Here is a 22,963-nt window from a genome sequence, read left to right on the forward strand (position 1 = left end):
TTCAGGACAGTTAGTACCCCTGAGGCTGTTGAAAGAGTGCGCCTTGCAACAGTTCAGAGTCCTAGCCGCTCTGCACTCTGACCTCGCCCATCAACAGTGAGAAAGATTTTGGTCACAGATCTTGAATTATATCCTTTTAAACTGGCAGTATGTTATCAATTGAGTCAAGCAGATAAGAGACAGCGTGTCAATTTTAGTAACAGAATGAGTGAAATTTTGGAAGAAAATTACAATGCAGTTATCCTTATGAGTGATGAAGCGCATTTCCACTTGGACGGAGCAGTAAATGAACAGAATTTACGATATTGGTGTGCAGACAATACTCAAATACTGGCAGAGAGACCTCATCATAGCTTACATGTGTCTGTGTGGTGTGCAGTTTGTGAAAAGGGGATCATTGGTCTTTATTTTTTGAAGACAACGATGGCAGAACAGTCACAGTGAATGCACAACGGTACCTGGATATGTTGGCAGAATATTTCTTGCCAGAACTGCACCGTCAACGTATACGTGATATATGGTTCCAACAAGACGGGGCAACAGCACATATGGCTCGCATTATATAGTATGGAATGTCTTGGGCGAACATTCCCAACAAGAGTGATCTCGCGTTTTGGTGATGTCACTTGGCCTTCTCGCTCACCGGATCTGAAAATTCCAGATTTCTTACTGTGGGGATTTTTGAAAGCTAGAGTGTACATAAACAAACCACGAACAATACAGGAACTTGAAGAAGCTATTTGCCAGGAAATCAACGGCATTCCTAGAGACATGTTAGCAAAATCCGTAGCAAGTTTTAAAGAACGCCTTCAACAATGTATCCAAGCAACAGGCGACCACCTTAGAGATGTAATTTTCAAATAATAAATTGTAAGTAATTTTATTTTGAAATTGCATATTGTGTACACTGTATTTCCAATAATAAATGCATTTTTTACTCTGATTTGCAACAGTTCTCGTGATTTGAAAAGCATGCGTTTCCCGGTAATCACTCTGTATATATAACAGCCAAGGCAGAAAATGTGTGTCTGCTGGCTTGAGGTCGCAGTTTTTGAGACTAATGCAAAACATTCTAGATGCCACTTGTTTATTTGTCAAATTCTACAAGTTTTCAGTTTGTGTTTGTGTCAAGGCAAAAGATTGTGTTCACAATCTTTTGGCATACCAAAAACCAAACTGGAAAGTTGACAAATCAAATTTCAAGCTCTTTGCTGTGTATGAGCAATGCATGATTTTCATTCCAATTCTGTAAGTAATTGACTATCAATTCAATGTTGTGTGTTTATCTCCATCCACAATAGCCGAGGTTTCAATGCAATTAGTAAGAGTGAAGTTCATCCACGTTTCATCAGCCAGATACCGAAAAGAGCCCATAACAGAAATGATTACTACAGAGCAGACACCTTCGAAGATCACACGACTTTATGGATAGAAGGAGGAAGTCCCCTACAAATGAGATTCACCACAAAATTAATGAAACAGGATGAAATAGTAATGGGAAGTGGAATAAAAGTAAAAAGCCATTCACAGGCCTATTTGTGTAAGTAAGCTAACAATATTAAAATAACGTAGGCCTATTCATTTTTTTTTCAATTCAAATTTATTTTGTCAAATTGAAAACAATACAATGAAGACTATGATCCTAGAAATAATAGGCAAGCAAGAAATACATAGTAAGATTCCAATAACGCACAATCTCTTAAATTAAAAATAACTTGTTTTCTATCTGACAAAGCCAGCATAACCTAGGTTTGTGCGCTGGCATAGGTACATAGTACTGAACTGATAGAGCTTGTAAGGGAAAATGTGAAACACATTTATGTTAACAAAAATGTTGAATGAATGTTAGAGAGAGAGAGGAAGAAGGGAAGAGAGAGAAGGATGAAAAGCGAAAGAAGAAAGTAAGGAGAAAGAGAAAGAAAAGAAAAATTGAAAAGTATATATAGGTACAGAAGTTTTCAATTACTACAGGCTATTATTGAATTCACCCTGCAATTTTATCCAATCCTCTATTACTTGCGAAGTTGACTTTGAGATCCTGTTCATGAGAAAATTTTCCAGTGTACAATTGATTAATTTATGGCATATATGATTGCCTCCTACACACAGTTAGGTCCGTTCGTGATACAGGAAAAATGGTAGGCGAACGAAAACTGTACTTTCTTACATGAGCTGTGAACAGATTTCTATTACTATCCAGATACACAATTAAATTCTTTACAAAAATTTGTCTAATTTTAAGTACTTTGGACTCGCTGTATAATAGAGAGCTGGGGTGGCGTCTTTGTTTGCCAAGTGCAGCCCTGATAATGTGTCTCTGGATCACTTCTATCTTTCTGAAATAGGTCTTTAGAGCTCCTCCTCATACTTTATCCCATATTGGAAGATGGCCTGATCACAAGCAAAGTATACCATTTCAATAATTGTATTATATTTTTATACAATGTATTATATATTAATTATGAACTGTATCATCAATATTATAAATTATTGTACTGTGCAAACAGTAGTCTATTTATAATTGCAGTATAAATGCTATATATAAGCAGCTTTGTAGAACAATATGCACTTAATAAACGAATAGTTCACTAAGACAATAATTGTCAGTATATTTTCCATTTCAAGAAAAAGAAGAATAATAAAAGTGAATCAAACTTGAATTGGCTGGAGTCTGTTTACAATGAGTTGAAGCCCCCCATCCAAAGAGATAACTGCCTTTCTATATATATATATATATATATATATTATATATATATATATAATATATATATATATATATATATATATATATATATATATATATATATATATATAATTACAACATTCTCAAATTCCTAACTCAACCAAAGAATGAAAGGAGAATAGAATAGAATAGAATAGAATAGAATAGAATAGAATAGATAGAATAGAATAGAATAGAATAGAATAGAATAGAATAGAATAGAATAGAATAGAATAGAATAGAATAGAATAGAATAGAATAGAATAGAATAGAATAGAATAGATAGAATAGAATAGAATAGAATAGAATAGAATAGAATAGAATAGAATAGAATAGAATAGAATAGAATAGAATAGAATAGAATAGAATAGAATAGAAAGAATAGAATAGAATAGATAGAATAGAATAGAATGAATAGAATAGAATAAATAGAATAGAATAGAATGAATAGAATAGAATAGAAAGAATAGAATAGAATAGAGAATAGAATAGAATATAATAGAATAGAATAGAATGAATAGAATAGAATAGAATAGAATAGAATAGATAGAATAGAATAGACTAGAATAGAATAGAATAGAATAGACTAGAATAGAATAGAATAGAATAGAATAGAATAGAATAGAATAGAATAGAATAGAATAGAATAGAATAATAGAATAGAATAGAATAGAATAGAATAGACTAGAATAGAATAGAATAGAATAGAATAGATAGAATAGAATAGAATAGAATAGAATATAATAGAATAGAATAGAATAAATAGAATAGAATAGAATAGAATAGAATAGAATAGAATAGAATAGAATAGAATAGAATAGAATAGAATAGAATAGAATAGAATAGAATAGAATAGAATAGAATAGAATAGAATAGAATAGAATAGAATAGAATAGAATAGAATAGAATAGAATAGATTAGAAGGGTTGAAAGGAAATTTTTGATGGAATTAGAAATGACCCTAAAATATGTTTCATTTCAAATATCACTTCTGTCAGAATCATGGGATGTCATAATAAGTGAAAGTTTCATATGGGAAAGTTTCATAGCTGGCTAAAACAATCACATTCAAATACTAATAAAAAATCTATTGATGTATGACCTGTAAACATATAAAAAAGGAAAGGATGGGATTATACATGTAGGGGATAGAAATTTCATGTGAGACTAATTACATTTCTGAACTACTGGACTGATTAACTTGAAATTTTGCATGAAGATTTAAATTTTACCGAAGATGGTTACAGGCCTATTTTCAATTCTTCAGATCCTTAGTGGGTCCAGATTGTCAAGTTTTCAATTAGAGCCTTGCAGAGCACGGGTTACCTGCTATTCAATAAATAATTATTATAAGACAAAATCCACATCAGTTGTTCTGGTGGAATAACTTTCAATCATGAAGTGATTTGGGAATTTATTTGAAAATGCTGGAGACTTCAATGCAAATATGGATTATCCTGATAAGGAAGTATGAACTTTCTCCTATAAGTCGAATTTTCACATTTGTACAATTTATTCCTCATGGGAACAGCAAGACTGTCAACAAACTAACTACAGATGAAAATCAAATAGAAATCGCGTTCATCCAAAATGCTGATGATTAATGAATAAATATTATCGAACGAGAATTCAAATTCAATGCTGTAAATCATCTAAGCATGAGGACTGAAGTCTCCTTGGTGATTTTCAGCATTCAAAGTTGAGTTTTCCTCCAATTATTAACAGCATTATTATTATAGATCAATTTTCTATTCTTATTATTCAAAATCTAATTATTCATGAACACCAATTTTATATAATTTTGAACCTGATCACTACTTGGACTGAGAATTCCAAGTGGATTATTCTTCTCTATTATGAATTTACTTCAGTGGTGTTGGAACTAGCAAGACTAATTCCTGAAGAAGTAATTCAAATGGGCTTTACATTTTTTCAAGGTGCAAGCTTGGCAAAATGAATTGGATGGTTAAGCAAATACCATATTTTGAAATAATACGTTTTGGAATGAATGCTGGGAATAATAATGATACACAGGCATTAAATGACGAATATTTTGGAAACTTTACACAAGAATACTGGACTTGCCTCAAAACTGGAGACGAAACACCCAAGGTCATACCAGAGATCAGGCAAACATTTTAAAATTATCAATTCATGTTACAAATAATGACACTGATGTAATATTAATAGAAGCTTGCTAGATTTTTAAACTTGTAGGAACATCACCTTCCCCCACCCATCAACGATCCCATTGAAAATACAAGAAATGGGTTCTAAGAACCCAGTATGAACTATGATATCCCCCTGAAATGAGACCTGATTTTTTTGTGGCCAGATTGGCCAAAAAATTACCTTCTTATCATATTTTCTTCTTGTTGAAAAAAATTTTGAGGGATATGAGCATGACACAATGATAATATTATGATCTAGACAATAAGTGGTCTAGTGTGTGAAGACTAAGATAGTAGGAAACTACATCAGATATGGTAGCACTTCAAAGTTAGTTAAGTTTGCTACTTTTTATCATCCATTATTATTGAGTAATTCGATATTGCTTATATCACTCTGGTTGGCAACAGTTTATCTATAGTGAGGTCCACGTTATAATTGCAGTGGAGAAAGATAGGAGAACAACGTTGCCGATCCTCACTGTCTCAAGGAGGATCGTGGAGACGCAACAATAGGCTAACCCAATATGGTACACTCTGACGCCACTTTTTTCCTGCACTTGCCATCTCGGATTGTCCATAACTCAAATTATGTCATTCCAAGTTATGCATTTTCTCATCATTATTATTTACAAATGATTATTATCAATGGCTCCAGTTAAACATGAGTGATTGAACAAACCTGATAATACCAATGTTCTTATTTATATACTTATAGATTTCGAATACCACTGACTTCTCACTGATCACGATTTGTGGAAAACTGATGTAGGCTGATGTAGCTCGTGGGAGTTGCTGGTCTCCTAACAAGCGCCTCCCCAGGTGGTGGATAGGGGGATGCCTCCTAGATATAGGTGGTACTGGGGAATTAAATACCCGGGGAAGACCAAAACCAGCAAACACAACTGCTGCTTTGCAGACAGGGATCAGTGGATACTCAAAGGCTAAGGAAACAAAACCCTGAAAGGAAATTGGCTGCTGCCTTGTAGCTCGGCATTGGATTGTCAAAGACTAGGGAAGGAGACCCGAAAAAACTACCTGGTCCTCCAGGTTGAGGGTCGGGCGAGGGGTCAACAACCCCTCCCTTTAAAGAAAAACACAGTTTCAGAATCTCACAATGAGCCTCGGAATGGACTGGATTTACGGAATAAAGAATCTGGCAGACAAGAAAGGAAAAAGATTTGAGAATATTCACATGGGATGTATGAACTCTCTACCGGGCTGGTGCAATGAAACAATTGATGGACATAATGGATGATTATACAGCGGATTTGATAGCTACTCAGGAAATGAGATGGACAGGGCAAGGAATGAGAAGAAAAGGTAATCATGATCTGTATTATAGCTGTAATGAGAGAGATCATACCTTTGGAGTAGGTTTTCTTGTTGGAAAGAGACTCAAGAATTTGGTATTGGACTTTAAAGCTGTCAGTAGTAAGCTATGTGTGATAAGATTCATAGGGAAGTTTTTCAACATGAGTGATATCGATGTACATGCACCAACAGAAGATCAAACAGAAGATGAAAAGGAGAATTCTTATGACTTGCTGGAGAGAACCTATGATGAATGTCCAAGACATGATATGAAAATTATAACTGGGGACATGAATGCCAAAGTTGGTAAGGAGGAGGTCTATGGTAGAATAGCTGGAAAAAACAGTCTTCATACAGAGAGTAATGAGAATTGCACAAGGTTGATCAATTTTGCTGCATCTAAAAGGATGGTTATAGGAAGTACACTTCAGCCTCGCAAAAACATCTACAAGGCTACATGGGTCTCTCAATGGAGAGACTTTCAATCAGATTGATCATGTCTTAATTGATGGGCGACACCTTTCCAGCTTAATCAATGTAAGGACCTACAGGAGAGCAAACATTGATTCTGATCACTATCTTGTTGGAGCAGTAGTGAGAGCATGCATATCAAGAGTAAGGACAATAAAGGGGTCTCCAACTACTAAATATGATGAAGCACTACTCAATAATCCTAACACAGCACAACAGTTCCAGGAAAAAGTGAGTGCACAACAGAGGCTGGGAATGGAGGAGAATGAATGATTGTTGAGGAGCATGTGTCCAAGCACTGGATGGTGCAGCAAATGAGATTCTTGGACATGTTTCTGGACAAAGTAGAGGAACATGGTTTGATGAATGTCATGAGATTTCTAAGAAGAAGAACGAGGCCTACAAAATTTTGTAGCAGCGAAGGACAAGAAGTGCTATAGAAAGGTACAAGGGATTGAGAAGGGAGGAGAGGAAAATGCACAGAAGAAAAACAGAGATACTCTGTGGCACCTTATGCACCAAATAGTTATCAAATCATGTAGAGAAGAGACCGTGCCTCATACATGGAATCAGGGAATACTATGACCCCTGTTGAAGAAAGGTGATCCCATGGATTGTAAGAATTCCAGAGGCATTACTCTATTGAATGTTGGCTACAAGATCCTCCCAAATGTTCTCTATGAGAAACTGAAACCTCATACTGATGGGAAAATAGGAAACTACCAGGCAGGGTTTCGTGCAGGAAGATCCACATTGGACTGAATATTCTGCTTGTGACTTCTAATGGAGAAGATGTTGGAGTACAATGTCGACTCTTCCCATATGTTTGTGGATTTTAAGGCTGCATATGACAGTGTGAAAAGGAAGAAACTGTATGATGCCATGTATGAGCTTGAAATACCTCATAAACTTATAAGGCTTGTTAAAATGACTATGAGTGCAGTCCAATGCCAGGTAAAAGTACAGAATCTTCTATTGGATCCATTCCAGTCTTACAATTGTCTTAGGCAGGGTGATGCTTTAGCATGTCTGCTTTTCAATGTGGCATTGGAGAAAGTGATACGAGACTCCAAAATTGACACTAGAGGAATCCCGCTCAATAAGACAATTCAATTACTGGCTTATGCTGATGACATTGACATTGCAGCCAGATCAGTCCCCTATATGATGGAGGCATATAATAGCATGAGAGGGGCAGCAAATAGTAGGGGACTGATTATAAACAAGCAGAAAACAAAGATGATGGTCTCATCAAGGTCCAATGCTCATAGATTGAATGCTGCTCAGTGTGACCTGATAGCTAATTGTGATTTGGAGGTGGTTGATGACTTTGTCTACCTTGGGTCTTCAGTAAACTCGAAAAATGAAACAACACATGAGATCAGGCGAAGAATCCTACTTGCAAATAGGACATACTTCGGTTTAGCCAAACACTTCAGATCAAGGAATTTGAGCTGAGAGACAAAGATAAGAATCTACCCCTCACTGATTCTGCCTTTGCTGACCTATGCCAGTGAGGCATGGACCCTAACAAAACTGGATGAGAATATGATCAACATTTTCGAACGAAAGATTCTACGCCGAATTTTTGGTGGTGTGCAAATTGATGGAGTGTGGCACAGAAGAAAGAATAGGGATCTGTATGATATGTACGGCCACACCAATGCACTGGCTATTATCAGAGTAGGGAGAATCAGGTGGGCAGGCATTTTGGAAGAGCTGATGACTCATATCCGGGTGAAAGAATCATGAATTGCAACATGGAAGGAAGAAGATGCCCTGGTCAACCAAGACTGAGATGGATGGACTCAGAGTCACTGAAGATGCAAGGAGGCTTGATGAAAGAAATTGGAGACGAGCTGCCATGGACAGAGTAGAATGGAGGCGATTGCTGGAGGAGGCCAAGATCCGTTTTGGATTGTGGAACCATGGATGATGATGATGATGATGTAGGCTACTGTAAAGATTGCAGTAGAATATAGCTCCCTTATAGGCCCTAGGTGCTCACTAAGAAATAATATTGACAGCAAATTTTCACTTTATGTTATGATAGTTCTAAAGGATTCAAAATAGACCATTTACATACATACATTAATTCAATACCTAATGTTGACAAAAGCCATATGATTTTTTCAAACTAGTTGAATGCTTTGTAATGCTAATACCATTATATGTTTGAAGTGTGATGTAGGATAAAAGAAATAGGTAGGCTCACCAAAACATAAAATAATATGTTTTCAACTCTGACAAAAATATTTGAGTTCTATTGATGCTATGATTTACTGTACCAATTTTGGTCAAATAAAATTTGACAATGTTCAAAACATTCACTGGCTCACACAGGACTGGAGTGAATCACGGTAATTTTGTTTTGTCGATGGGATTACGAACCCTTGTTTATGTCCTCAATGGAGTTGAACCCGGGCCTCTGAATCATAAAGCCAGCATCTATAGTCCAATGGACTATGATCACTCCATATCATGTTTAAAATTCAACATACTTCTGTGCAACTGCAGGGCATATGTGTTATTCAATCAGGAACATAGGTGAAGTTTGTACTGTAATCTTGACTTACCTTACTTCAAAATAATTGAATGCATTTTGATTCTGCATGGTACAGTATGCATTTAAAACGTTGTAATATAAAATGAATAACACCACAATTATTGCAGATTCACAATAAAAAATACTCATCTACTATGAATTGATTCATTGAAGATGTCAAATTTGATTAAAAGACCACTAAAAAAAGGTTTCACAGAATAAATGAGTGAATTAGCTCCCCTATAAGAAATGAAAGTCTATTCAAAATTCATTACAAATTGAAATTTCATTAACATTCATTATTTTCAAACAAGGCTTGGTCGAGCTATAATGTTGATACATTTTTATAATCATACTTCTATAGCTCAGCGTTGGTTAGGAATAATTATTGCAAAGACAGACAGACAAATGCCAAAGGCTCCACTTGAAACAAAGCTTTCACTTTTCAGTCAATTACTATTTATTAATCCAATATGTTTATTATTACCTAGTTTTATATATTTATGCTATAACTAGATACTGAAGCTCTCTGTAATATCAGAATAAATTCATGCACAATGAATAACCTGATACTCTGAATAGATTATTGGTAAAATGATTGATAAACAGAGAATGGAAATTTAGTAGAAATAATATGACTATGAATGATATAGTGTGATATCAATACTGTGAGACTGAACTTGATATTTGTTAATGGGATAAATATTAAAGTTGATAATTTTTGCAAAACAATATTTATTCAATTACACGAATATATTTCTGTATATTAAACAACAAACATTGTTATTTACTTTCAATTTTTGGCAGGCTATTCTAGATAAAAGTATATTAGTGTTTCTTTCTATTACTAAACTTTTTTTCGGGAATGGAATTTGTGATAATTATTTTTCATCTGATCGACAAGTGCCTACAAAGATTAAGATGTTTTCAACTTGAGATAATAACTATATCAACTCTGGCTGACGGCTTCGGCCATGCCTGAGTTTTTTATTGTGTTACTTTTGAATTATTTGGATGGAACTTGCATTTATTGTATTTAATTTCTATTGTATGCTTGAACTGAACAATAAAATTATTTATTTATTAATCTAAGTGTGAATAAAAGGCATTTATGTAGGCCTATCTATCCATCTAGCTACAGGTCAACCTAAACAAGAGTGAACAAATTAGTAAATTTATTATCGAAGTTATAAATTATTATCTGTGAAAAGTCACTCCTGGAGTCTTCTTTGAACTTCTGTTTGTACATCTAAATACACAACAGGTTAACATTCTGATCAAAAGAAGACTTATCAGCACAGCTTTTAATGCTATGACTGCAGTGCAAGTGCAATGTTTTGGTGAAACCGAGATGGCCAAGAAGATGCACAGGCCAGAATGCATAGAGACAGCCAAACTTTGTTTTGCCTACTCCATGATCGTCCTTGCACTGTCTTGTCAATGCCTTCTTGATGGTAGCTGATACAGGTTTATTAATGTAGTATTAATTGTTCATTTTCAATATCAATTTAATTAATATCGATATTGATTTTCATCAAAATCAAAATCAAAATTGTTTATTGTCATTACAAAACAAATTGTATAACAAGGTCAGGTACATTTACAATTCATAACATTCTTCATTCATCAATACATGAATAAGTATGGTAACATTTTGTAACGCTAACAATAAGGATAGCAATACTATTGCTAATCAAACATGGACCTCACTATAGTTTCATGCATGTGGTTGAAAAATATGACTGCCTATATAGTTATACCCTTGAACAATGCTCTAGAAGCCATCTTTAGAGATTACTCCCAAATTTTCCCAGATTTGATCAATGAGCATAGTTCCTATAGTAAGGTCCATGTTGTAATGACAGTATTTGATTAACTTTGATGATGCTATCCTTGTCTATCTTCCAACAAAGCAGATAGTACTATCCTTTTCTAGCTCTGCAATGATGCCAAATCTGCTTTTGACAATGTACAAATATAATTAATTAAGGCAGAGAACAGGCAACACTGTTCTTCTATCTTTATCCACTGTCATTTTAATGTTAACCTCACTATAGTATTGACAGGGCTGAGAGATAATATTTAGAAAAATGTTTCAGGTTACATCAGGTTGGGTTAGGTAAGATTGGGCTAGGTCCGCCCCTTTTCTCCTGAAAATTTTAAGTTTGAGCACTGAAGTCAAAATCATCAAAACTTGAAAAAAAATGTAAATCGATATATTTCTTCATCAAAGGAGAACGATCTGGTAATTCTGAGACAGAGGAAAAATATAGGGCTATCTGCTTTGTCTAATGAAATATAAGAGATAGCAATAATGATTATGTTATTTGAATATACTGTCATACTTATAATGTGGAACATGGACCTCACTGTAGGTGATAACATTGATGGATGAAGTACCAAGGCAATCCTTTTTCTATTCATTTTGCCTAACTTAGGTGATTACACTGTCCGAAGTGATATGGTTAGATTTTCACAAACAATTTGGTATGTCTATACACCTCCAGTCCAAAATGAACTTATGCAATTTATAAATCCAGATGGATTGAATTAATAAATAAACTTGGAAAATTTCAATCAACTATCTCTTGAAACAAGAAACAGTTTATATATAGTTTTCCAAGAAAATTCAAAATCATGGAAGAAATTATATAAGCTACTCCAATATATAAGATATAATAAATACTTCTCAATAAATAGGCTATGGTACCTTCAATTCCATAAGGTTCACCAGGTTGTATTGCTTATGACTGTTATTTGTTCAAGTTATTTTTTATACATTGCTTCTACTCATGATTTTTCCTTCTTTTTATAGTTCTATTGATTCTGAACAAGTTTTTAGACAAACAACCTGAGTTGTTTATATATGAGTTTATTGTGAAGGAATAGATAAATAAAACTTGAGATGAGGCTCCCTCATTCTTAGTGATTCAAAAAGAATGCATGGATTTGAGTAGCACAGTACCAGTGAAAGGGTACTACCACTGACTACAACCTGAGTTGTATATGCCAACTCTCACCAATAATATAACTGAGTTTATTTTGTATTCTTTGACAATATTACCTAGTGAAAGTATAACTGTAGGTCTGTAATGTTTGTGCATTATCACCCTCATTAATCTCATATCTATTGATTCCCAATTAGAGTTACCCTGCACACAAACTAAAATTCACACAGAATGAAGTCCTGGGCTGAGTTGTACAAAAACCATTTGGATTTCAATCATGATAGAATGTCACAATAACCAATTGGAAGCCATCTTACAAGAAAACATTTCCTCATTATTTGTTTCAATCATGATAAAATTCAAAAGACTTGTGGAACTGGGTCCCAACTAGGACGTTTCCACTTCAAAACCTAGAATCTCTTGCCACTCCATGCTCGAAACTGGGCACTTCAAGATAATGTCCAGAATAGTACCACTCAACAAAATGAAGTCAGTGGTAGTACCCTTTCACTGGTACTGTGCCACTCAAATCCATGCATTCTTTTTGAATCACTCAGAATGAGGAAGCCTCATTTCAAGTTTAATTCATCCATTCCTTCACAAAGGTAGCTTCTCATAAGAGTATCTAGACCTATATGTGATTATCAGATGACTAGCCTATAATGATACAAACTACAAATGCTATTATTATTTATTACAATATGTAGTGAAGACAATAAGTTAATGTGTCATCAACAATCCATTCTATAGATGTTTATAAAACAACTAATACCTTCAACTGTTGCTTTGCTAACGAGATCTGGTAGCTATTTCATCACATCCTTCTTCTTCTCAACTGGAATAAGTAGTCCTCCATTCCCTCCCAACACTCACCTTCTTCTATAAAGCCTTCCAATTTCCCCCACCAAACTCCTTTATGTGTGGTCTATGGTGTTTCTGGCTGGACTTGTGTGAATGAAATATCTCTCCCCATTACTATTCAACATTCGTCTCCCTCATAAATGAATAAGTTCTCTTATTTTCCCTCTTCCAGGTTCTTTCTCTTCTACTGACTTCCTTTATTATTTCTCCTCAAAGACTTTCAATAATCACTTTCTATCATTTTGAGCTTCATATTCTCTGATTTAGAGCCCATTCCTTGGTCAGAACATCACGCTCTATTTATTAAAAAAAATAAAAATATTAATGATTTATATTTATTTCTCTTTATATAACATATTTCCAATATTGTAATAGTTAAGTGAGGATAATATTAAGGTAGAATTCTGCAGAATTTTTTATTTTACAGTTATTATAGATAGGAATTCTTCCCCGACACATGGACCAATAGTCTATGTGGGGGAATATTTATTTCCTGAAAATATTTATTATTGAATTGTAATGTAAATGTTTTTTTTTTTTTTTGATAGAAATGAATTGAATTTTCAACACTACATTCTAAAGTGAATGAAAATCAACCTTGATTGACTCATTATGCTCTTAGCCTGTTTTCTTTCAATCGCATTGTCCAGAGTGAGCTGGTCATCTATTTGTAGCCTCTTCGACAAAAAACTATCAGAAATTTCAATGACCATCTCTTAGCTCATCTTGTAAATCCTCAAAATCACATCTTTGTGCTAACCTGTGTAAATAACCAATAGAGCTGTCAACTGGCTCATTTTTGATTTGGCACCATGAGTGAGTGTGAATGTGATATTATGTTGATGTATACTAATGCAGCATGATGTTTCATTCCACAGTACTCTAGAATAACAACGAAGAGTCGTGTCATAGTTAAATGTGATGCACATACACTCAAATCAATCCAGTTTACATTTGTGGATGATGTAAGGCTTGAGTTGCTGGAAAGTACTGGTGCAAGTGACAATTCTAAATATGACATCACATATGAAGGAGTTAGGTATTATAGGAATGATGGAGGAGATGACCAAAGACAAATAATCAATATTGATTTTGGTAAGAAGTATTTTGATTTTTCTCATGAGAATTTCTTCATTTCACTAAGCAGCTTCATTTTTGAGAGTCTGTGATCCAGTTGTTTGTATTACGCTTGTAATGAAAAATAAAAACAATAAATTTGAATTTGAATTTGAATTTGAACTTAGTGGATGATCGATACTGATTGAAACCCACTATAGTGAGATTCACATGTTTGGATTAGCACCTGATTAACATTGTCTGCCATCCTTGTATTTCATTGAACATAGCAGATATCTTCATCCTTTCCCAGCTTTGCACTGTAGGCTATCTAAATAGCTTTTAAACCATGTAGGAATGTAATAAAATACCAAGATATTGAATTCAATCATGACAATTTTTGAATCAATGTTAGATATTTCCATCAACAAATAAGAATACAATAATTGATCATTTTCAATAATTGATCATTATAGATTTTTTGTTAATCATGAACAAGAATGAGCAATTAATATTAGATGAATCAGGATTGCTTAGGTATTCAGGATATTCACTATAGCGAAGGTTGTGGAAATAAGAGTATTGACAACTCTGTGTTTCAATTATCTCTACCAACTTGTGAATATCACTATATTGAGGTCCACATAATAATGGCAGTAAATATAGATAGGAAAAAAAGTTGGTGATCCTCTGTCTTGTCAATGCCTTCTATAGACTGATACAGGTTTATTGATGTAATATTGATGGTTCATTCTCATTTGAAATAATCTTAAATATAAGGCAATAATTTATATCTTTTAATAATTTTATAATGAATTCTTATAATTGGGATGAAATATTTTGTTGATAAATTACTAACCCTACATTTTAAAAGATGATCTTGTAACAGAGCAAAGTGAGAAAAAGATGGCACTTTTTGCTTTGTTGAATGATAGACAAGGATAGCAATACGATTGCTAATCAAACAATGCCATCATAACGTGGACCTCACTATAGGCTATAGATGAGAGGTTAGAAAAGTGATCAAGAGATGGAGTGTTGAGCACTTGCTGGCCACTCAGGTTATGATTTTCTGAGGGTTCGTAGTGTAAAACTTTGAGAATAGCCATAGGTCTATAATTATCCAGCTTCCAGTGTAGGACATGATTGCAATCAACCTCAATCAACCTAACAAACACATTGTTAAGCATGGAAGGGAACAAGGACCATAAATATACATGGACTACTCAAATGCACTGCTAGTGTCAAATCGAAGTGCCAATTGGAATCGGCCATTGAGGGGGCAAGGTGTTCTCACATATCAGATCTTTGTAATCTATAATATTACAAATATATAATATGTATAATATCTCATGCTAAAATACGTCAATGGCAGCCTTAAATTTCAAGTAAGAGCTAGTATTGGGAAAGCATAGGCATTCTTGTTCTATACCTCTTTAAGGCTGTGCAAAGGCTTAGAATAAACTTTCTACTGGTGATATTTCTCAAAGTTTTTCGATTTGTATACCATCAAGCTATCAAAATGAAAAAGTTTTCTCAGAAAAACATTTTTTTGTCACACTGCACAGAAAGCAGCTGTTTTCCAGTCCCTACGTAGATCTGAAAGACCTTGTTTGTAGATGACTCTCGTCTGACGTAAGAAACAGGTTTCTTTCCCAGTCTAGGGCAGAAAGTGTTCTCTTTCCATTTTTATTAAATTATTTATTGTTGATTAGTGCATTCCAAATTTTCAAAAATGCTTGAAGATGACGAAACCGTGATATTCCAAGTGAAATTTTAAAAGAATCTGAAATCCTGACTGCAAATCTTCTACCACTTAAATCAAGAGATAGGTACGATAACAAGTATTCTTTATTTATTTTGTCAGCAATACCTGTAGTGAAGCGAAAAATATCGTTTGCACCCAAAAAACATTGAAAATACCACGAGTAGAGAGTTCATTTTTAGCATTTGCACAGCCTTAAGAACAAGAATGCCTATGCCTTCCCAATACTTACTTGAAATTTAAGGCTGTCATTGACATATATACTCGTAATGCACGAGATATTATACATATTATATATTTGTGATTATTATAGATTACAAAGATCTGATGTGTAAAAACACCTTGCCCCCTCAATGGCCGATTCCAATTGGCACTTCGATTTGACACTAAGGTCTTTGGGATGGAAACAGAATAGTCTTGATTTCCATTCAGTGCAATGATGTTCAACTGTTTTTATCTTGAACAGCTGATTATTGGCATCAATAAAATATCCACACAGCAATCAACTTCTTCAGGTTGCAGCTTATTTGTTTGAATAATATAAATTCATTGACCGAGCGAAGTGAGATCTAAGATTCAAGTCGACGGTTTGGCATTTCTCTTAATGTTCAAATGTTTATATGTTGTGCATTCACGGCGGAACGCGGTAATAGATTTTCATGAAATTTGACAGGTATGTTCCCTTTTTAATTGCGCGTCGACGTATATACAAGGTTTTTGAAAATTTTGCTTTTCAAGGATAATATCAAAGGGGAAAGGAGCCTCCTTCATACGCCAATATAAGAGTAAACATCTGGTGTGGTGCACTCACACAACTTTCCTTGCCGTTATGAAAATTGATCACCTGACGCTAGTGTTCCCGCGAATCAAAAGTCTACTATTCAAAGATTTGATCCAGCTGATGACAGGGCAATAACGCTGGAGATCCACGAGGTCTGCAATCTCTTCATAGTGAATTATTTAATAGAATCAACAGTTTGAAATTGAATAATCTTTTTTTTCTCGAATTTCGAGCTTATTTTCAATTTTAGATGAAAATGCTACAAAACATAAATTGTAGAGACTTTAATGCTCGATCTTTTCCACTTGATTTTTTTTGTTCAAATTGTATCTGAAGCCTGATAATTGAGAATCTAAAATCAAATTTTACATAGATGGTGCAGTGCTCCTGAAATTTTCACAGATATGAGACTCATGGCAGTTGATAGAGCTTATCAATGACTTTCCAAGGTATGAATTTGGTCAAAAACGTTGGAGTCGTTTTCGAGAAAATAGCGAAAACCCCTGCTTTTGACAACATTTTCGCCATTTTTGCCGCCATATTGAATTGCATTTGATCGAAATTGTTCGTGTCGGATCCTTATAGGGGAAGGACCTTAAGTTCCAAATTTCAAGTGATTCCGTTAATTGGGAGATGAGATATTGTGTACACAGACGCACATACACTCATACACACACATACAGAACAATACCCAAAAACCACTTTTTTGGACTCAGGGGACCTTGAAACGTATAGGAATATAGAAATTGAGGTACTTTAATTTTTTTCGGAAAGCAATACTTTCCTTACTTAATTATGGTAATAGGGCAAGGAAAGTAAAAATCAGACTATAGAATTATTCATCATATAAATCAGCTGACAAGTGATTACACAGATGTGTGGAGAAGCCAGTCTTTTGCTGTATTTCCATGAGGTCTATAGTTTCAATCAGGTACTTGTGGATGAGAATACTGCATGAGGTCTACTGTTCACAGAACTACTAGTTTCTGTATATTCGAGGACTGGTTTGATAGAAAGTGATTGCTTTCAACCAGTAGTTATTGCCTGGTATATTTGGCAAATCTGAATGATAATCATCGAATGCTGGCTTCAATCCTCACACAGGAAAATAATTTTTGTACATCACTGTAGGTAGTATTCAATGAATTTTTGTCTTGCTGTCCTCCCTGTAGTCGATATTTGCAAAAATTTTTCTGGTAGTTGATGACATATCAATTTGTACTTGTGCTCTATAATCACATAGTATATAGCATTTTCAGTCCAGTCACCCCTTAGTCATGAATCCTTCTGAAGCTCCCATATCAAGAGTGGTAGTGAGAGCAAATCTTGTGAGATAATTATTGTAAAAGAAACACTGGCCATCATCTTGTTTTGCAGAACTTCCAATAACACACAACTTTTCATTCATATACGGATTCAATACAGTATGAATATAATGCTTATAAAGTATTTGAATGGTTTTAAGACTTTTGAATCACTCAATTCCTTGATATGAGAATCATTACATTCATTACATTACCTCCTAATTTGAAAATCCATTTCAATAGCATTCTATTGAAATACATTTTAAGAGCCACACTAGATAGGCTATCAACTTATTACTAAGGTCTGAGCAAACGTCAGTCTGCAGCAGTGCTCTTATGGAGCACAATGCTGCCAGATTTTACAGAATCCAGAGAGCCTGTGGTCTTATTATATGAGAGGGAGAGCAGAAAAAAGAGCGAAGTAGGCTTTTCGAGTAGATTCAGCATGAAAATAGCAAAAGTGTAGGCCTCTTATTGTTAGGTATATTGAGAATCAGCTATCAAGCCACATGCTGCAAACTAAGCTCCCTTATATTGGGATTGAGTATTGGATTAAGAGCCCACAACAATTTTAATATAAGTTGAAAATTTTCATTCAGTCATGAGTCAGAAGAAATGATCTACTTCATTAGATATAGATCAGATACTCTTCAAAGAAGATAATTAATGTAACAAACTTTGGTTATGACTAACTTGTGATGTACCATGAATGATTTGAACGAATTATGCTCTTAACAATTTAACTAATTCTCTTGAATTGATACAACTATATGTTAGACTACATACACGAGTTTCATTTATATTTGATGGAATTATTGAAATTTGATACCGTACTGGTAGGGTGAAAGTGACAGTTCATCCTCAAGTCTCCACTGCAACCCGGGCTCAAATCAAACTGATTCAAAATTCGGTATATGATTATCTTAGAATTGACTTCACAATGAACTGTGTGTTTTACCCTACTGAAAATGGAATTGAATTTACAGGTGGATACTTCATACTTGAATCAACACCAAGTGGACAAGTTTGGACAAGTGGAACCATAAATCTCAAAAAACCACCTTCTTCATCAAAAGTGTGAGATGAACAATGATAACAGAAATTTAATAAAAGCAATAATAAAAACATATTCATGGAAAAACGTACAGTACTGAACATGAAAAAACATTGATTGGCTAATCTAACCATACCTTCAAATCAATAATATATTTTTCTTGTTTTTCTTCTTCCAATTCTTCTTGCTCCATCTTTCTCTTCCTTTCTCCATTGAGCTTCTTGGTTAATTTTGGTCCATATGTTCAGATGGAAGAAGGAGAAAAAAAGGGACAATTTAATAATTGGATGAATAAGGAGCATCCCTTTTTTGCCCTAGGAACTTTCACAAAGGTTGTGAAAGTAGTTGCATTTGGATAATATTGTGATTATCTATTTTTTTTAAAGCTCAGATTGGAGAAAGGAGCTCAGATCAGAAACCATCTAGGTTTGCTGTAGTTGAAAGATTGTAGCATAGACATCTATATTCAAGACCTCAACCAGAGATATCTCTGCCATCTATATGAGCAGCTTATGGAATATGTTTGTATGCTATACTCTATCACAAAGTATCATTATGAAGGTTTAAACATAATATTCATGAATATTTAATGATAAATACAAAAAAATCACTATTCTCCAACAGATGCTCTAACATTTTTTTTTTGAATAGGACTGTGCACGTGGATGAGACACAACAAGTGTACTATTCTGATGGTAATAGAGGAAGAGAGTATAGGTTCCATTTGCCTGGAGATCAGACATCCAAAGAGTGGCAAGAGAAGAGGATGATGAGAATTGGTGAGATCAACAAAGTACAGCAGAAAATAAGACTTCCTCCAGGGACACCATCATTGCAGTAAGTGATCAAAAAGTGAAATATATTCTCAAATCATTGCTTCTAGAGAATTCGAATTGAACTATTCCATTTTAAATTATCATTTCAATTTGTCTTTTCCAACAGTGGAGCCTTGACACAAGAAAATAAGTATGATTGTCAAATATCGAATGAAAATGATATAACAGTTCTTATTACAGACATAGAATGCACAAAAATGATACACAAAGATTCAAAGGAGAGGATCCAATGGATGAACAGATAATTTTTCAATCCATTCACCGTATATTATCATACAAAACAGCTAAATAGCACTGATTCATTCACTCACTCACTCACTGATTCATTATCAATGAAACTCAGAATTAAAAATAAAGATCCACTGAACAAAATATGGTCAAATTTGGCATGTATGTTTAGTTGGCCTTCTAGAGCACATTGAGAAAAAAAAATTAATGTCCAATTATATGCCCAAAATTGTTTTCCCAGTGTCTTCAAAGCTTCTTCGAGAGCTAATTGACAAAAAATTCTTGAATTTGATGTACAGGCTCGGTTGAGGTCAAAAATTTTGTATTCAAAAAGTTTTGAGATAATGTCAAAGATCCATCCAAAATTGACGGTTTTTGAGCATTTTTCCTGCAGTTTCGTAAAACTAATTGACAAAACATGTTCAATTTCTATGCAGAAAACCAGCTATGGTCTAGAAATTTTGTTTTAAAAGGACTTATGAATTATTATGCCGAAGATATACACCCGAAATAGGCAGTTTTCAATTCCAGTTTTCTATAGTGTAGTGTACCTGGGAAACTGTAAGAGTCTTGGTTCAGTTTTAATAAAAAGGGTGAAGAGAAAGAGCGCTGATCAAAAATAATGAATAGATGAAAACATAGGATTATATTTCAATTGTCAATAGAAGAATTGCAATCAAGTTGTTCTTGATTCTGCTTTGACCAGAAGTTTCAATAGGGGGCTAATAATAATCATCTATCAATCCATTTTACAGACCTATGTTTTCATACTTGCCGGCAAAAGCTGCTACCATAGAACGGGAAGATGATCATATTCAAGATCATATTGTGATAATATGATTTAGCATCTGAAGTTACCAGCTGTGATAAACAGGTCACCCGTAATTAATACAGTAGTTTGGAGTTAAAGTGTAGTTGATTGGTACCAGCTGTAGATACCGTAATGGTTCCTTAGGAGACCTATACAAATAATTGACTGAGCGAAGTGAGGTCTAAGATTTAAGTCGACGGCTTCGCATTTCTCTTAATGTTCAAATGTTAGAATGTTTGAATGTTTATATTATGTTGCACATTCACGGCGAAACGCGGTAATAGATTCTCATGAAATTTGACAAGTATGTTCCTTTTTTAATTGCGCGTCGATGTTCATACAAGGTTTTAGAGAATTTTGCATTTCAAAGATAATATAAACGGAAAAAGGAGCTTCCTTCATACGCCAATATTAGAGTAAACATCAGACTGTAGAATTATTCATCATGAATCAGCTGCCAAGTGATTATACAGATGTGTGGAGAAGCCAGTCTATTGCTGTATTTCCATGAGGTCTATAGTTTCTATCAGGTACTTGTGGATGAGAATACTGCGTGAGGTCTACTGTTCACAGAACTACTCTAGTATGATTTAGCATCTGAAGTTACCAGCTGTGATAAACAGGTCACCCGTAATTAATACAGTAGTTTGGAGTTAAAGTGTAGTTGATTAGTACCAGCTGTAGATAATGGTTCCTTAGGAGACCTATACAAATAATTTATCATTGAAAAACTGGAAAATGTTGGAAAAAAATGATTAACCTTATGAATGAGAGTTGTTCATATTATATCATTAATTACTGAAGAATGACATAATAATTTACAATTTTTTTTTGAATTCAGCTCATCTGATAGTCATGCTAAAATGAAAGTTGGGAAGAATATGGAATCCTGTGTTCTCCATTGGATATCGCATATTTCCTGGACCATCTATTGGCAATCAACAACTATCAATGCACTATGAACTATATTCATCTTTGAAACACTGATTCAACATGTCTTTTTTTAATTCAACACTTTACCGATAGATATTACAACCAATTGATTAAGAAGAATATGTTTTTGGAATAATGAATGCCGCATTACTAAGCGCATAGGAAGTCCATATTGAGATGTGAATTGAAATATTGATTGTCAGATAAATTTCATGATTCACCAAATAAAGTCAAGTATGACATGGGATACATTGAATTTTCGGCGGTACGAAGTTCGCATGGCCAGCTAGTTGGATATAAAGTTTATTGTTGAGAAATATTATTCTAAGTGAGGCTCCAGTAAGGTAGGGAATCCCAGTAAACCTGAGAGTTCCTAATAGTATCATGGTTGGTCATGTAGGATGTCTGTGTAGTATGCCTACTGAATCAATTTATACTGTTATACAACATTTTCCACTCTCAATTTGATAGTATTTTCATATAAGATAGCTTAATTTATTCATTCATTCAGGGAGACAACAGGTGAAAACCCTTTTTGCCTCCTCCACACAATACAATAATTTTCAACATAGTACAATTATCAATGAAAATAGGATGGGAATATGAGTAAAGAATAAATTATAAAAAAGCGAACAATGAAATCATAAAAATGAAATACAGTTGTAGATTGAGTAATGGAAATACAGTAACTGAATTCAATATGAGAAATGCACAATAATATTCAAAAAAAAGTATAATCATCACTAGTATATAGACAAGAGAGAAAAAATACACCCAGCAGAGTGGAATAGCTTCACTGTATCTTATTCTGATTAAAGTACTTCACCTTTTAGCACAGTAACATAGTAGCAACTGAAACACTGATGCTTTTTGAGCATTTTCCTATTGTTATAATTTAGCCAAGAAAAAATTCTTGAACTCTATAAAATGACAGATATATTATTCATATTTATTATAGTTCCTTCTTTGAATGAAAAAGACTGAATTTCTCAGTCTTTTTTTTCATTCAATATGAATAATTACCACAATATCAACTTCTCAACTACACAAAAAGTTCCTTCTTTAATACCCAGCCTTATCCTATTATATTAAGCGAGCAATTTCTGTATTTCTATATCTGGTTATTTATTTATATTTATTCATATCTGGTTATTTATGTTCAACGG

General features: G+C 34.0%; 1 protein-coding gene across 3 annotated transcripts in view; it reads left to right on the forward strand.

Annotated features, from left to right (window-relative positions):
• LOC111050857 overlaps window positions 1–22,963 on the forward strand; it is a 201,553-nt gene that overhangs the window by 84,424 nt on the left and 94,166 nt on the right. For 2 of the 3 annotated variants that reach the window (XR_005572881.1, XM_039440722.1), the window contains 5 exons: window positions 1,302–1,540; window positions 4,660–4,834; window positions 13,908–14,124; window positions 18,922–19,012; window positions 19,641–19,826. Coding sequence is in view for 1 of the 3 variants with exons in the window: in XM_039440722.1 (XP_039296656.1) it covers window positions 4,676–4,834; window positions 13,908–14,124; window positions 18,922–19,012; window positions 19,641–19,826 (653 nt within the window). In the remaining 2 variants the exon portion in view is untranslated. Of the gene's footprint in view, window positions 1–1,301; window positions 1,541–4,659; window positions 4,835–13,907; window positions 14,125–18,921; window positions 19,013–19,640; window positions 19,827–22,963 lie in introns of those variants that run through there. The other variant, XR_005572882.1, reaches the window with a different exon arrangement.

This window comes from Nilaparvata lugens, chromosome 14, assembly GCF_014356525.2.
Source record: "Nilaparvata lugens isolate BPH chromosome 14, ASM1435652v1, whole genome shotgun sequence".
NCBI classification, from domain to species: domain Eukaryota; kingdom Metazoa; phylum Arthropoda; class Insecta; order Hemiptera; family Delphacidae; genus Nilaparvata; species Nilaparvata lugens.